Genomic DNA, 15311 nt, shown 5'->3' with positions numbered 1-15311 from the left:
GACTCCGCTAGCAGTCAAAACTGGACCAAGTGCCATATGGAACTGTCCTATACGTGAGGAAGACAATGTGTCAGCAGCTTTAAATTCTATGAAAATGAACCAACAAAGTAGAACACAGAGAAAAACTGTTGTTCCCAACCAGAAAAGGCATTTGAAATACAGAAACTGAATTAGTCATAAATGAAGGAAGGAAATGTAAAAGGGAAAGAAAACATGCTCTATGAGGGAATGGAACTGAGCTGTTAGACTATACATATTCACTTCCCAATCAATACCTCATGATGACCTCATGATGACCAGGGACAGAAAATGAAGGAACTGCACACTAGATGAGATTAACTCAAATTTTTATTCTTCTACCCAAAATGGACTCCATCAAAAAAATAAATGCAAATCAAAACTATATTTAGGGACTATTAGCTCTAGACTATAATTTTTAGAGGTCAGGGAGAGTCTTTTCTATTTGATTCATTTATATTTATTGAGCGCTTACTGTTTGCAAAGCACTGTACAAAGCACTTGGGAGAGTACAATATAAAAATAAACAGACACATTCCCTGCCCACAATGAGCTCATACTCGAGAGAGACACACATTAATATAAATAAATTTGATGCTATATTATGCTCCAAAATACAACTTAGATTCTTAAAATAAATGGGAGGTTGGTATTGTTCTATTTGAAATTGGAATCTTCATAATCTGGCAACTAACAAAATGCTTTAGTCAAGCACTGTCTCTATAAGCCAAGAAATATTAAGAATCTTTAAAGTAAATGAACTCTAAATCAAGAAGCAAGAATTACAGTACTACTAATAAGCTTATTTGATCTTTCTGTGGGGTCTTAGTGGAAATGCATAATCTTAGATTACTGTTGCATTTTTTATTATCATTATTGCTACTACTGTTTCAACAACAGTGTTTACTGAGTGTAAAAACATTTTAACACCTGGGAACATACTGAAGAAACATAAGATATGATTTCTGTCCTCTTTTTTTTTAATAGTATTTGTTAAGTACTTACTATATACCATACCATACATACATACTACACTGTACTAAATGCTGGGGTACATACAAGCTAATCAGGGTGGACAAAGGCCCTGTCTCATATGGGGCACACAGTCTTAATCCCTATTTTTGCTTGACACATACGAAGCACTTAACAAATACCATCGTTATTATTATTTTTATAGCTGAGTTAACTGAGGCCAAGAGAAATTAAGTGACTTGCCCAAGGTCACACAGAAGACAAATAGCAGAGATCAGACAAGTTTTTGAACTATCTGTTATTCAGAGATACAAATGGGCTTTTCCCACCCCAGTAAATTAAATTTCTTGGACCCCCTAGGAGGTTACATAGCTCATCATCATGATTATCACAGTAATGCAAATGGGGATTACTCTAAATTGGTCAAAATGATCTTTTCCTGACCTAATGGCTTCCAAGCCAAGACTTAACTCAGTGATGTTTTTCTATATTAAAATTTTACTCTAAAAGATAAAATGGAGCCAGACTCATGCTTACATATGACACCACGGTATGAGGGCTTATTTAAAATAATAATAATAATGGTATTTGTTAAGCACTTATTATGTGCCAGGCACTATATTAAATGCTAGGGTAAATACAAGCAAATCGGGTTGGATACAATCCTTGTCCCACATAGGGCTTACAGTATCAATCCCCATTTTACAGATCAGGTAACTGAGGCATACAGAAGTGAAGTGACTTGCCCAAGGCCACACAGAACACAAGTGGCAGAGCCGAAATTAGAACCCATGACCTTCTAATAGGTCCGTCCTCTATCCACTACGCCACGCTGCTTCCCTATTGCATTCACTTTGAAAAATACCCAGTAAATGCAATTAAATAAGTGCCAAGTACTCATTATACAATATGCATCTAATTGAAAATTATATAAAATCAAGTTACTATATAATTACTGCCTTGTTTTTTGAATTGTAAATAGTGCAACTCTAGCTTGTTATGTAATTAAGAAAAATGTATGTTTTAGATCATTCATTAGAATTCATAGTGAATTGAAAGAAGCTTACCCATACTTTGGTGACTGCTGAATTAACTGTGCTCCTGAAGAGGCTCATTAAAATGAGCAGCACGTGGAAATGCCATCCTTTACCTGCAGCCAACCTGACTTTTTGGGAAGCTGAGATGATTTCAAATGATTCATCTGGCTCTCAGGTGTGCAAGTTCACATACATCTTTTAAATCAACCCTAAGCCTTGCAAAAACTATATGTTTCAAGGCACTTCATCAGTTCTCTATCCACTACTTCTCCTCGCTCCTCTCCCATTACAATCCAGCCAGCACACTTCACTCCTCTAATCCCAACCTAGTCGCTGTGCTTTTGCTCCCATTTCTTTCACCACTGAGCTCCTGTTCAAGCTTTCCCTCTGGCTTAGCGACTCACTCCCACTTCCCCATCTTCAAAACCTTACTAAAATAACATTTCCTCCAGGAAACCCCCAAGACTAATCTCTCACCTCCCCATCCTATCCCCTCCACTCTTTTACAGAGTCACACAAGCACTTTAGTCTGTCCCTTCCAAGCACTTATGTTCTCACCGGACTCCCTACCCCCAGTGCACTGAAGTATATATGTTATATATAGTCTCTGCAGTTTATTTCAGTGCTGGTCTCCTCCACTAGATCATAAACTGTTTGAGCATAGGAATGTGTCCATTCACTCTCTTGTATTTTCTCAGGCGCTCAGTACAGTGCTCTGCACAGATACTATTGACTGATATGTAAACGCCCCTCTCCTAAAATTTGAAATCATCTTTGACCAATTTCCACTTTCAGTTGTACATTTCTACACATCAGGGGCCATCCCTTTTACTGTCTTCTTGGGGAGAGGCTTGTACCCAAACTAATAAAATCAATAAAAAATATGAACAAAGATCATTCTGTTTCTGATTTACTGCCACCAAAAATTTAACAGTCTATATCCCAAATCATCAAGAGAGTTCTGAGTCCAAGGGGCCTGCTACACTGTGGGATCATTTTTCTTCTTGGAAACCTAAACAGTTGGCTTTATAACTCTAACTTTTATCCAAAATATTATTCTAAAGCTCTGGCAGTGCTCTACAATGGAGGGACTGTGAGGCGGGGCCCATTCACATCATGACCATAATTGCTTCCAAAGCTTTAAATTGTAAGTTCTCTTACAGCCAATATTTCTGCTTGGATCTCAGGACCCTTTACCCAAACCCTCTCATACTTGTCTTCTACCAGGCTTCAATAGGGATACAAGAGTTACAAGCTCCAAAACAAATATGACATCTTAAATTAGCATTTCAGCTTATTTATGTTCCAGAAGTGTCTGCTGAAGACGTGTTACAAGGAAATGCAAACTTGAGCCACTGGGTTTTGCGTGAGAAGAATTGTTAATAGAGTTTGTGTGCAAACACCTCTTAAATTATTTGTTAGAACCATCAAAAACAAGAAATTCACAGAACAAAAGGCCACAGATGCAGGGAAAAGTTCACACTGAGCTAGAAAATTCATCCAAGGCTAGCAGTCAGAATTTGACATTTATTCCAAAGAAAATTAGAATCGTATTTTCAGTGTTAAAAACTGAAAAAATACCTCTGCTTTGAGGAAAATGAAGATTTGGATCACCATTAAGTACTTGTTATAACACCATGTCCTCAAAATAATATTGTAGATCAATATACTAGAAAACTGATATATATTTTGCTTTAATAATAATAATATGCTATCATACTCTATATAAATTACAAGCTAAACAGAATGACCTACTTCTGCAAAAGAACAGTTCGCAATTGCCATGATTTTGCTTACCAAAAAAGGCTTCTCGAATGTGCCCAGAGTTTAGTGATACCTTGCTAAATGTAGTCTCAGAAAGTGAGATAAGGATGCTCACATTACTTTTTTTTTTTCCTAATGCTATTTAAGTGCTTCCTATGTGCCTGGCACTATACTAAGCACTGGGGTAGACACATGCTCATCAGATTAGACACAATCCATGTCCTACATGGCACTCACAATCTTAATCCCCATTTTACAGATGAGGTAATTGAAGCACAGAGAAGTTAAGTGACTTTCCCAAGGTCACATAGCAGACATGTAGTGGAGCCAGGAGTTAGAATCCAGGTCCTCTACCAAGGCCTGTGCTTTCATCCACTAGGCCACACCGCTTCTTTGCTTCTACTGCTACTACAAGGGCCCAAATTAGGATATGGATTGACTGTCACTGAAAAATCCAAGGTTTTTCTAGTTACAAGTGGCACCCAAACCTTCAAGTATCTGAATATCAGAAGAAGAAGCAGTAGAAGCAGCAGGAGGAGCAATCTGAGAAAGTGGCATGGCCCAGTGGAGACAGTACAGGCCTGGGAGTCGAAATGACCTGGGTTCTAATCCCAGCTCTGCCAATTGCTTGCTGTGTGACCTTAGGCAAGTCACTTAACTTCTCTATGCCTTGGTTTCCTCACCTTTAAAATGGGGATACCTGTTTACCCTACTACTTGGACTGTGCACTCTGTGTGTAACTTGTACCTACCCCAGCCTCTACCAGGGTGACCAACAACTGGGTTGGGCTACAAGATTTTTATCTTTTTTTTTTTTTATAAAAGAGTGCTAAAGAACTTGAGCCCTGCCAGCTGAAATTCCCAGGACTGGTTTTATGAGATGAGAACACTAATAATGGCATTATTTTTTAGGTGCTTACTGTGTGCCAAGCACTGTACCACACACTGGGATAGAGAGAAAATATTCAGGTTGGACAGAGTCCCTGTCCCATGTGAGATGAGAAGACTGAGACAAGGAGATGTTAAGTGACTTGCCAAGGTCAGACAACAGGCAAGTACCACATCTGAAATTAGAACCCAGGTTGCCTGACTCCCAAGCCCATACTCTTTCCATTAGGCTATGCTGCTTCCCCAAGATGATTATGAGGTCAGAGAATATTTGCAGCAAAATAAACAACATAGGTTGAACACCTTGCAGATGCTCCCAACCCTTACAAAAGGGTTATTCTACACCTATGCTGCAAAATGTAGAATTAGCTAAGGAGCATGCAACAATTGAAGGAGTATGAAGGTTGATGTAATTGAAGATGACGTGACTCAAAACTAAATAAGGATTTATTTCTGTGCACTCTTGAAGGGTGTAAGTGAACCTATCACACAGCAACAAAGCCACCGAGGAGTGTAGACGATTCCACCCTCATCGCAGACTAGCAGGAATCCTGTGCACAACATTTCAACTATCTCCTAACACACTTTCAAAGAGAATCATCTTGAATGGAAAAGACTAATTAGTCTGTCAACATGTCAAGAATGGCTTTCGTTTCAGCATTTAATGAAATCACCATCACAGTTACAGCCTTGAAGAATGGCAAAGCTCCAGGATTGGATAGACTACCTGCCAAGATAGTAACTTCCAAACAGAGGGAGAGAGCTCTGCTCAGATACCTACCCAGGCTCTTCATCATCACAGGAAATACTGAGTAAATGCCCCATGATCGCACAGATGCATCACTACTACCATCAAGAAGAAGGGTACAAGAACTGACTGCAGAATCTATTATGGGATCCCACTGCTCTCCACGGCTGGCAATGGAGAAATCTTCACATCACATGCTCCCAAAATCACAATCATCATCATTATCGGTATTTATTGAGCACTTACTGTGTGCACTGTACTAAGCGTTGTGAGAATACAATTAGTAAGCATGTTCCCTGCCCATAACGAATCTATAGTCTAAGGCAGGAATGCAACTTCAGGGCTCAGTAGAAATAATCCTTGCTCCATGCTGGAATCAGAAGTGCAGAGAACCTTAAGAAGTTTCTCATGGCATTGACCACAGGCCTTAGACCAGGCTGGCAACTACTGAAAAAGTTTGAATGCCCTGTGAAAACTTTATCAGATCTGAAAAGGAAGAACCTCATTAGATCGTATCTCCAACACCAGTGACATATAGCAGGACTGGATACTAGAATTTGTGTTGTTCAATCTATTCTTTGAAGCCTCACCACCAAGAACTTAGTCAGCATTAAATTATGATTCTCTGGGAAACTTTCTACCCAACAGGCTAAGAGCGTCATCAAAAATCAGTCATATGGGGGTTATGATAACTGTTCTAAGCACTAAGGATTGATAAATTAGCTGAAGATGGCTCAAGTTATGTAGAAGCCAGAACCTAGCAAATTCTACATGCAATGAAGGATTTCCATAGAAGACACAAAGTTGAATGCTGTCACTGAATTTTGTCCCCTGAGTCACACGCTTTTTAGCATTTAAAAATAGACAAAGAGGTTAAAGGCTGAAAAACTTAATATATCCTTTAGGAAACTGACAGACGGTGTTGAAGTGGCACAAAATCTCTAAAGCAATTAAAGTGCTGAGCTGTCCATGTGGCAATGAGAACTGGGATTACTGCATCACATTCTTGGACATTTCCATCTCCATCAACATCTCCTATGTGCTGTAATTGACATTAAAATGCAAGACAGATACATAAATGACAAAGTCCTAAAATTCAGCCAAAGCACCAGAGAAGCAGTTCAGTGCTCATTCCAGGCAGGACACATGATGGGGGTGAATAACCACAAGCCACAATAGCCTACACAATAGCTTTTTTGTGATCTCTAATGGGGAAACAAACACTGGATACAAAAGAAACAATTTTAAGAATCAAGTGGTTAAACCTCAAACGGTGTAGCAACAGAGAGGAAACAACTGCAGATTATCAAACAGCCTGTTGAACAGTTTAAGCAGAAAAAAACTGCAAGACTACAGAGAAGGAGCCCCAAATTGGAGAGAGACTGTATCCAACCCAATTCGCTTGAATCTACCCCAGAGTTTAGTACAGAGCCTGGCACATAGTAAGCACTTAATAAACACTACTGTCATTATACAATTATCATATTTTTATTACTATTATTATTATACTGGGGCTGGACTCGCCCAAGATTACACAGCAAGAAGTTCGTAAAGATGGGCTTAGAATTCAGGCCCTTGCCCTTTCCACAAGGCCATGCTGCTTCTCTGTTGTGAGTAGGGAATGTGTCTACCAACTCTATTGTATTACACTTTCCCAAGTACTTAGTACAGTGCACACAATAAGCACTCAATAAATACTAGTGATGATGATGGTGATACTGTAGATATGATCCAGGGTGGCATGTTAACGGTATAATAATAATAACAGTGGTATTTGTTAAACACTTACTATGTGCAAAGCACTGTTCTAAGCACTGGGTGCGGGGGATACAAGGTGACCAGGTTGTCCCATGTGGGGCTCACATTCTTAATCCCCATTCTACAGATGAGGTAACCGAGATCAGTAGAGGGACAGGGGAGCAAGAGAGTTGAGTTGAGTGGAGAGGATGGTTTTGAGGGAATCAATTTGGGCACCAAGCGTAGGTAGTTTGGGTTGGGAGACCAAATGTGGCATGACGACTTTAAAAAATTAGAAGTAGTCAAAAGGTCAGAGGTCTCTGTGGGAGAAGAGGAGAGATTTGTGGGGAGTGGGTGTGTGGGAGAGAAGGCAAGTGAAGAGGTTATTCTTCCAGTTATTCACTAGCACAGTGAGGTTCGCTCTGCCAGGAACCCCAGAAGTTGCCCACAAGGCTTTTTCCTGTTGAGGTATATAAGGCTGGCATCTCCCCTTCCAGGGTGGCCTGAGGAGGGGATGTGCAAATGGATAGTAAGCTTCCTTTGGCATCCCTCTCCCCTCCACCTCATTCTGCCTTTCTCCTCCTACAGCCTTTCTCCCCACTTCTCCTCATCTATACCTGCTTTTTCCCCAATCCCACCTCGGTCCAGCCCCAGTCCCCTGGCTTTGCAGTCCCAAAAGGCAGCGGAAGCAGAAGGGGCAGATGTGGCAGGAACAACCAAGTCTCTGATTGATCTCCTCAGCAGCCCTGGAGCTCTTAGAATGCCTCATATTAAACAACAGAATCAAAAAGGGAAGGCAGGTACTGGGAGGGGAAGACAGAGAAGTCAAGGGCCAGAAAACTAGAAGGACTGAGATAAGGGAAAGAAAGGGAGCAGAGAGATGGAGCGAATTTCCCAGTGAATTGGCAAAAGCAGAAACCTAGGCAGCAATCACTTTGAAAGGAAGTGCTTTCCACTAGCTAGCATGGAAATCTTTCCCTAGCCTTCGTAACCTCTGTGACCTTCTATATTTGGATGGCCAAAACAGCCTCTGAGACTGCATTGGTAACATTTGAAATAGGGAAGGATAAAGGGAGATGCCACCCACCTCTTTTCAAGAGACCCTGGAACCATCTGACTACCTTTAGAAGGGTGTGAAAACTTCCCATTTAATTCCAGTACTAGACAGCTTCCCAGAAGATGGGACGTGGGGAAAGGGGAAAGAGAGATTTAATCTTTGCCTGTGGACATACATATACACACAACTGAAATGTTTCTGAAATTTTTAACCTTCCTGTTTCTCTCCCTAGAATGTTCTACCCGTGAATTTGAGGGACATTCTTACACATCACGGGATACAACAGTCTATCAATGGTATTTATTGAGGGCTTACTGTATGCAGAGCACTACCAAGTGCTTGAGAAAGTATAATACAAAAGAGTTGGTAGACTTGATCCCACATATATTTGACCTCAGCTGCAGTTGATGAGATTTCCAAAATTGTTCACTGGTCTTGATGCTGAATAGTATTTCTACTTCCACACACAAGCAAGACGGAAAATACCAGAGAGCGATCTGTAGGCATAGCAGCCCTAAAATACATAAGGATCCATCACTGCTTAGAGTTCTATTTTGTGCATATCCTTATATTCAGTTGTTTCTCTTACCTGTGATTTATTTTAATGTCTATTTCCTCAGCTAGACTGTAAACTCCTCGATTAATCAATCAATCAATGGTATTTACTGAGTGCTTACTATGTGCAGAGCACTGTATTAAGTGCTTGGGAGAGTACAAGAAAACAGACTTAGCAGACACATTCTCTGCTCATAATGAGCATACAGTCTAGAGACTTAGTCTTGAGGGAAAGGATTGTATCTACTCACTCTTTTGTACTCTCCCAAGTACTTAGTACAGCGCTCTATGCAGAGTAAGTATTCAACAAATACTACTGATTAATTGATCTGAAACATTACCCAATGCTGTGCTGAAAGATAATCACCCCTTCCCTAACTGCTATGCTGCCCTACAGTTTCCATCATATCATTCAAAGAAACTGGGTCATTAAGGTGACCCATATTCTCAATGGAGTTTATCCCTTTACTGTTCTAAACCCACTGTTTGGAAAGACTAGTAACCCGTTGAAGAAAATGTCCTTACCTTCCAAATCCTCCTTTTCGAAATGTGTCTTGAGAATTGAGCGAGTTCCACCTCGATCCACCACTGCCTCTTCATCATTTCTCTGCAAAATGAACAGAAAAGTAGGCACTAAATGAGAAACCTATTTCAAAAAGAAATTTGTGATTGCGGCAGGAATCCTCATCTTTCTTCAAAATAAATCTCCCAGGTTAATCAAAGATTCCAGCAAAGCTGATCTCAATACAACTATGGTGATGTGGACAATGCTGCCCTTCACCATAGATAACTTTAGATGTGGAGAAATTAAATTCCTTTTGTATTAAAGCTCTTCATTGTGAAAGAAATGTAAAGCACAACAGGAAGAGTAGGAGCCCATTTTTATTCCATTTTTCTGGTAATTTATTTGAATATATTTTTATTTTTGAAAAATTCCCATCCATAAGATATTTTGAATTACGAGACAAAAAAACATTGCTAATACTATAGCAAGGTTTGAGTATACTAGTGCCTATAAGATATGGAAAAAAAATTAATATCAAGAAAGCAATTAGTATTAAGTGGCTTGTATTTCTTACCACTGTCCTTCAAACTATGCAATTCCAAATGAGTACAAGAAATGCAACATAGCAGTCTACCTTGGCTCTATGAACTTCCATGATGAGTACTGACCTGCTTTATTATATAAGCTCATTGAGGTCAAAGATTGCTCCTCAAGGTGCCCTTCAAGGAGCACTTGGTAAAGCCTCGAGCATGTAAAAATCATCAAAGAACCTGGGCAATGCGGGGTTGAGGAAGATCCACTTGAATTCGAGACTGAGTGAGCCAGGATTCCTCCACTGCATAATCACAGAGACCAACTCTAAATTGGCCAAAAGGCTAAATCTTTTCCTGACACAACCGTGAGGGTGAGGTGTAATCCCAGAAGGGACCAAGTCATGTAGGATGGACAGAGCTGTGCAAGCACAGAGCACTGTGTGTTAGTTATTATTCCTTGAAGTCTCCTGAGACTTGAAATTCCAGCAGGAACAAAGGACTTCTGGACAAGCACAGCAACAACCCAACTTCCATGACTGAGAACCACAGTTCTTTTTCCAACTGTGCCCAGCTTGAGGGGGCCCAAAATGGGGAGGGAAAGGCCTAGTCCATAGTCCACCCTGACCTGGGTGCCTGTCCACAGGCAAACATAACATCCTTGCAGGGCTCTATTCCAGAGGGAAAAGGAAGCAGAGTAGCAAATAGATGCTTCTAAACTATCTTTTAGCCTTTTATTTCAATCCACTACAAATTGAGAGGAGAGGCCCCAAACTTCCTTCCCAGTACTAAGACCTGTAGACTGAGAAGCTGCCATCCTTCCTTCTTTCCAGAAACAACCCTTGGAGAAGCAGATCCTGGACTGGTCTGGAACTAACCCACAGCTCTGGCTAGAATATGGTTTGCACATGAAGCAAGCCAAAAACCCTTCAAGCCCCTACATTTTATTCCTTTTGTGACAGAGAACTAGGTAAAGGAGAAACACATCAGGTGCTTCTGATATGATTTTAGAGTTCACAGCTCTACACTGTGAGCTCCTTGTGGCCCGGGAACATGTCCACTCTGTTACATGGAACTCTACCAACAGCTTTGCACAGTGCTATGCACACAGAAAGGACTCAATAAATATCATTGATTGATAGTTTGATTGATTTCCCCTTCTGTCCTCTAATGAAATGGTGCCAATAAATCTTAAACATGGGTGTAGTCCTGTGAAATATGGCAGTATATTTTTGGGCAAATCAAAAATGTTATATATTTTCAAGTTTTTCATGAATTTGGGAACCCATGTATACTCAGCTCATATTTACTACGGAGTGGAGATGGAGGTAGAGCAGAGGAGATGAGAGGTGCTGCAGAATTGAATTCTATACTCCAAATTCTATACAGAATTAGGGTGGAGAATGGTTTTTCTCATTAATTACACTTTATAAGATTTCCTAAGACCCCAGAAAACTGTACAATAGCCTAAATAATAATACTAATAATTAAGTGCTTACTATGTGCCAGGCAACGTACTAAGCACCAGGGTGGATATAAGCAAATTGAGTTGGACACAGTCCCTATCCCACATGGGGCTCACAATCTCAATCCATTTTACAGATGAGGTAACTGAGGCACAGAGAAGTGAAGTGACTTGTCCAAAGTCACACAGCGGACAAGTGGTGGAGCCAGGATTAGAACCCAAGACTTCTGACTCCCATGTCTGTGTTCTAGTCCAGCCTTCCCCAGTTTCTGATCTGGAAAAAGCACATCCTGAAGGAGACTCTCCACCACCAGCTTAAAAAAAAAACCCTGTGGGGTTTCATCTTGATAGCTTTACAGAGTAAATTAATTCCCTGTTGACGTGGGTCTCCTGATGGGTGCAGCCAGGTTTCCAAGGTGTGCTGTTGGCCAGGCAGCCAAAGGTCAGCTCAGACAACCATGACACTGAGCCTCCACCACAGCAGGCCTGCCCTGCAACTTCAAAGGGGAAAGGGTGAATGAAAGGAAAGAATGTTTTACGTTTTGAAACAATGGCTTTCTGTTCCAATTCCAAGGGCCTGCGATCACTTATTTCACTTGAGTCCTAATAAATTTTCTCCTGCCTTCCAGATTAAAATCACATTTGCTTATAGGTCGTGACCACGTTTTCTTCCTCTCAGCTTCTCAGAAAAATAGATTCAGCCCTAGCATGAGGTATGAGTATTGTATGTGACAGATTGTTTCTGGAGGATGGAATTAGGGTGCAGCCCCTTTGTTAACATTTTGATTGGTTTTGCGCCAGCTTCTGCTGTCCATCACAGTTCAGAAGCTCCACCTACCCTGGGAAGGGAGGGGTGGCACCAGCTGACTGCATGCGACCTAAAATCTCCATGCCATCAGTATTCTGGTGTCCACTGGGGTCTCCCTGGGGGTCCCCTGGGGCCCAGAGCACTTTCCAGCTTCGGGCAAGAACAATCAGACTGTCATACAAACATTGGCATGGTGGGGAGGCTGCTGTAGTTTCACACTGTTGCCTGGACTGGCAGAAGCCTGACCACTGCTCCTTCCTATGATGCTTTCCCGTTTAGCATTACATTGTTTGTTGTCTAGGTCTGTTGCATTTGTAATTTATTGCCTCTCTTGGTGGTTCATTCTCCTGTTCTATCTGCCTGCCTTTCTCTGTTTAGATTAGAACCCCTTGTGGGGCAAGGACCATGTCTGATCTGTTATCTTGAATTATTGGTAGGGCTTAGCACATAGTAGGTACTCAATATATACCATTAATACTACATAAAAAGATCTAGGCTCTGTAGGACACCCTAAAACACTGTCCACAGGTAACACGGGGTAGTTGGTAGTGTCCCACACCTCCCATCTTTCCCGTTTGCCATCCTATTCCACCTTGCCAGCCTGTATTTATTTGCCAATCTTATCATTCACTTCTTTTATAGTGTTTGTCAGCCTTTATAATGGTATATTGGAAAGTCCTCAATTTATGTGTTCCTATTGACTGTAATCTCTTTTAGGACAGTGATCGTATCTTTAATTTTGCTGTAGGTTCCCATGGCCTCTCACATGGCAGGTGCTCAGTAAATGTCACTGATAAAGGGCCTTGAAGAAAGAGTAGGGGTAGTGAGGACAGAAGGCAAGAACTGTTGAGTGTTAACATTGTAAATAAAAAAAACCCTAAACCAGAGCCAATAAGAAATATGCCAGAACTAAACAAACTAAACAAGCTGAACTTTTGATCAATTTATAGGGCAATCTAGTGGAGACTTGAGTTGAATAAAAAGCAATCAAATAAGAGGATAATGGTTAGGGCACTTATTCTAAGTCAGTAGGGAAATTTCTGGAGGGGATACAGTTGGTGTCCAGAACTGTTCACTCCAGCTTCCTGCTCTAACAAACCACATTAACCTCGAAGCCCTCCTCCAACAAGAGTTCCCCAGTTATCAGTACTCCAATTCTTATCAAATCACTAGCTTCCTCTTGCCCTTATGTATTTATGCCTAAGGCTATTCTTTTCAATTTAGGGTACTGATCAAATCCCGACTTTGATCATTATTGTTTTGGAATCTGGTTTGTCCATGATCACTGAAGCCCTCCGACAACTCTCAACTGGTTCTGGCTGGAGTTTTTGAAATCTTGACTTCCTTGGGATGGCGAATGTGGATCCTACTTTGGGACTATTCAGAGTGTGTCCAATTTCCATCTCATAGAGAAAGAATTTTGGATTCTAATACATGCTGCCTCCCTAGCTAGAATAGTCCAATAATACCATTTTGGAATCAACAGCCAAGCTTCTTAAGACTGTTGCCATGGAAATTAGAAGTAATAACAAGGATAAGGCAGGATTGAAACCTTGACTTCCTGGAGCTTCTCTGGCTCAGTCTGGGAATACCCTGCAAATAAAGTAAGCCCTGGGAAAGTGGAGGAGGTGTTTTCTTCATTTTATAAGGAAAGGAAAGAGCGATGAATAGGGGGTGAGCAGAGGGGGTGAGAAAGAATTCCCCAGCAATCACTCAGCTATATCCACTGGGCTAGGCTACTGCCATCTTAAAGCTTACACATTGTAAGGGAAGGATGTACAATAAAAGGTTTTCAGGATAGAGAACAGGGTTTCAAATCAGCCTTTGAAAGAAAACTTCCTGCCAGACAAAGAAAGTCTTTCTTGCCCTGGAATTCAGTACCATGGACAGAATTTGGTGAGGAAAGGTTATTGCGAGGAATTGGTATGCTACAGCTGAGAAGAGTGGAAACAGTCATGGGATGTTCAAAAATGTTCCACCTCTTCGGATGTCTCTGCCTTCCTTTTGACCCATCACGACCTGGTATATCTTCCTCTTCCCAGTCCTTTCCCCTTTCTGATTCTCTCATTGCTCCTTTCCTCTTATCCCCCCATTTCTCCAGCCCTATCTATATAGTTGACAATCCCCACAGATTTCTCTCACCACATATACCCACAACTCACATAAATATACTCACAAACAGTCCAAGAATAATTGCATGGAGATGGTCTATGTGTGTTAGCGGAGGGGGGGCGGGGGGGGAATAGCCAAATTGAAAGAGCACTGGGTGCCCATGCTGCCCCAGCCACAATTTTAGCTTCACTGAAATCGAACTTCTGGACAGTGCGAAATGATTGTTCAGCCCAGAACAATAGCAAAATTGGGTAACCCACATGATCCAGCTCAATTTTTGGGGTGTGTTGGGGGAAGGGGTGAGGGGTAAATGGATTACTCCTTGCCCTCATCTCTACATGATGGAATTCCTACAACTTTTGGAAGCCAGTTCATTTAAATCCTTCCATTTTACAAGTGGGAGTTAAACCACCACAAATAGCAAACTGCTTTCTCTATCATATCTTCCATCACAAGGGAAAGTGGATGGTCACATTACCTAACTCCTAGAATTACTATATCACCGAATCAGTACGTGAAAAGGCTTTTGCTTTGTTTTTATAGGAACCTGTAAAATCTAAAGAGAAAACACAATTAACCTACCTCCCCAAAACAAAGGGTATATATGTGTGATCAAAGCACCTTTGGTATTTTGAATCAGAGAGCTCTCTCTTGCAGACACCTTAAAACCTACATAAGAAATAAGTCTCTGGTTCATGATATAGTACTTGTTAATAGTCAAAGTGCTCACAGGACACTTTAAAAGTCAGAAATACAGATAATCAATGACACTGAATGAATCCGTGCACCATACTACGCACCAGAAGAGAGATACTTGTTCTCTGCTTTCAAGGATCTTACAATATATTAGGGATAAAGGCAAGCATAAATTATTTACAAATAGTAGGTGCAGGAGAAAGAACAAGGAAATAACATCTAGCATAGATGTCCAGATGAAGTAGCTGAACAAATAAAAGCATATAAATTGTTTATACATATAAAGTAAGAGTCTGGGAGGGTGGGAGCTGAGGAAGAAGGTGAGAGGTGGGGTGAGAATAGGGCAGACAGTAGGCTGTAGGTAATTTCTCAAAGCACAAGCAGAATTTTGTGGACACCTTAAGTCTGATATTCTAACCC

At 41.0% G+C, this 15311-nt stretch overlaps 1 protein-coding gene across 5 annotated transcripts in view; it reads right to left on the bottom strand.

Annotated features, from left to right (window-relative positions):
* SLC4A10 (solute carrier family 4 member 10) overlaps nt 1-15311 on the bottom strand; it is a 223203-nt gene that overhangs the window by 123447 nt on the left and 84445 nt on the right. For all 5 annotated transcript variants that reach the window (XM_038750972.1, XM_038750973.1, XM_038750974.1 and 2 more), the window contains one exon: nt 9301-9382. In XM_038750972.1, the coding sequence (XP_038606900.1) occupies nt 9301-9382 (82 nt within the window). The remainder of the gene's footprint in view (nt 1-9300; nt 9383-15311) is intronic.

Source organism: Tachyglossus aculeatus, chromosome 9 (genome assembly GCF_015852505.1).
Source record: "Tachyglossus aculeatus isolate mTacAcu1 chromosome 9, mTacAcu1.pri, whole genome shotgun sequence".
NCBI classification, from domain to species: domain Eukaryota; kingdom Metazoa; phylum Chordata; class Mammalia; order Monotremata; family Tachyglossidae; genus Tachyglossus; species Tachyglossus aculeatus.
The sequence above is the reverse complement of the archived record's forward strand: the minus strand, read 5'-3'. Positions and strand labels throughout refer to the sequence as shown.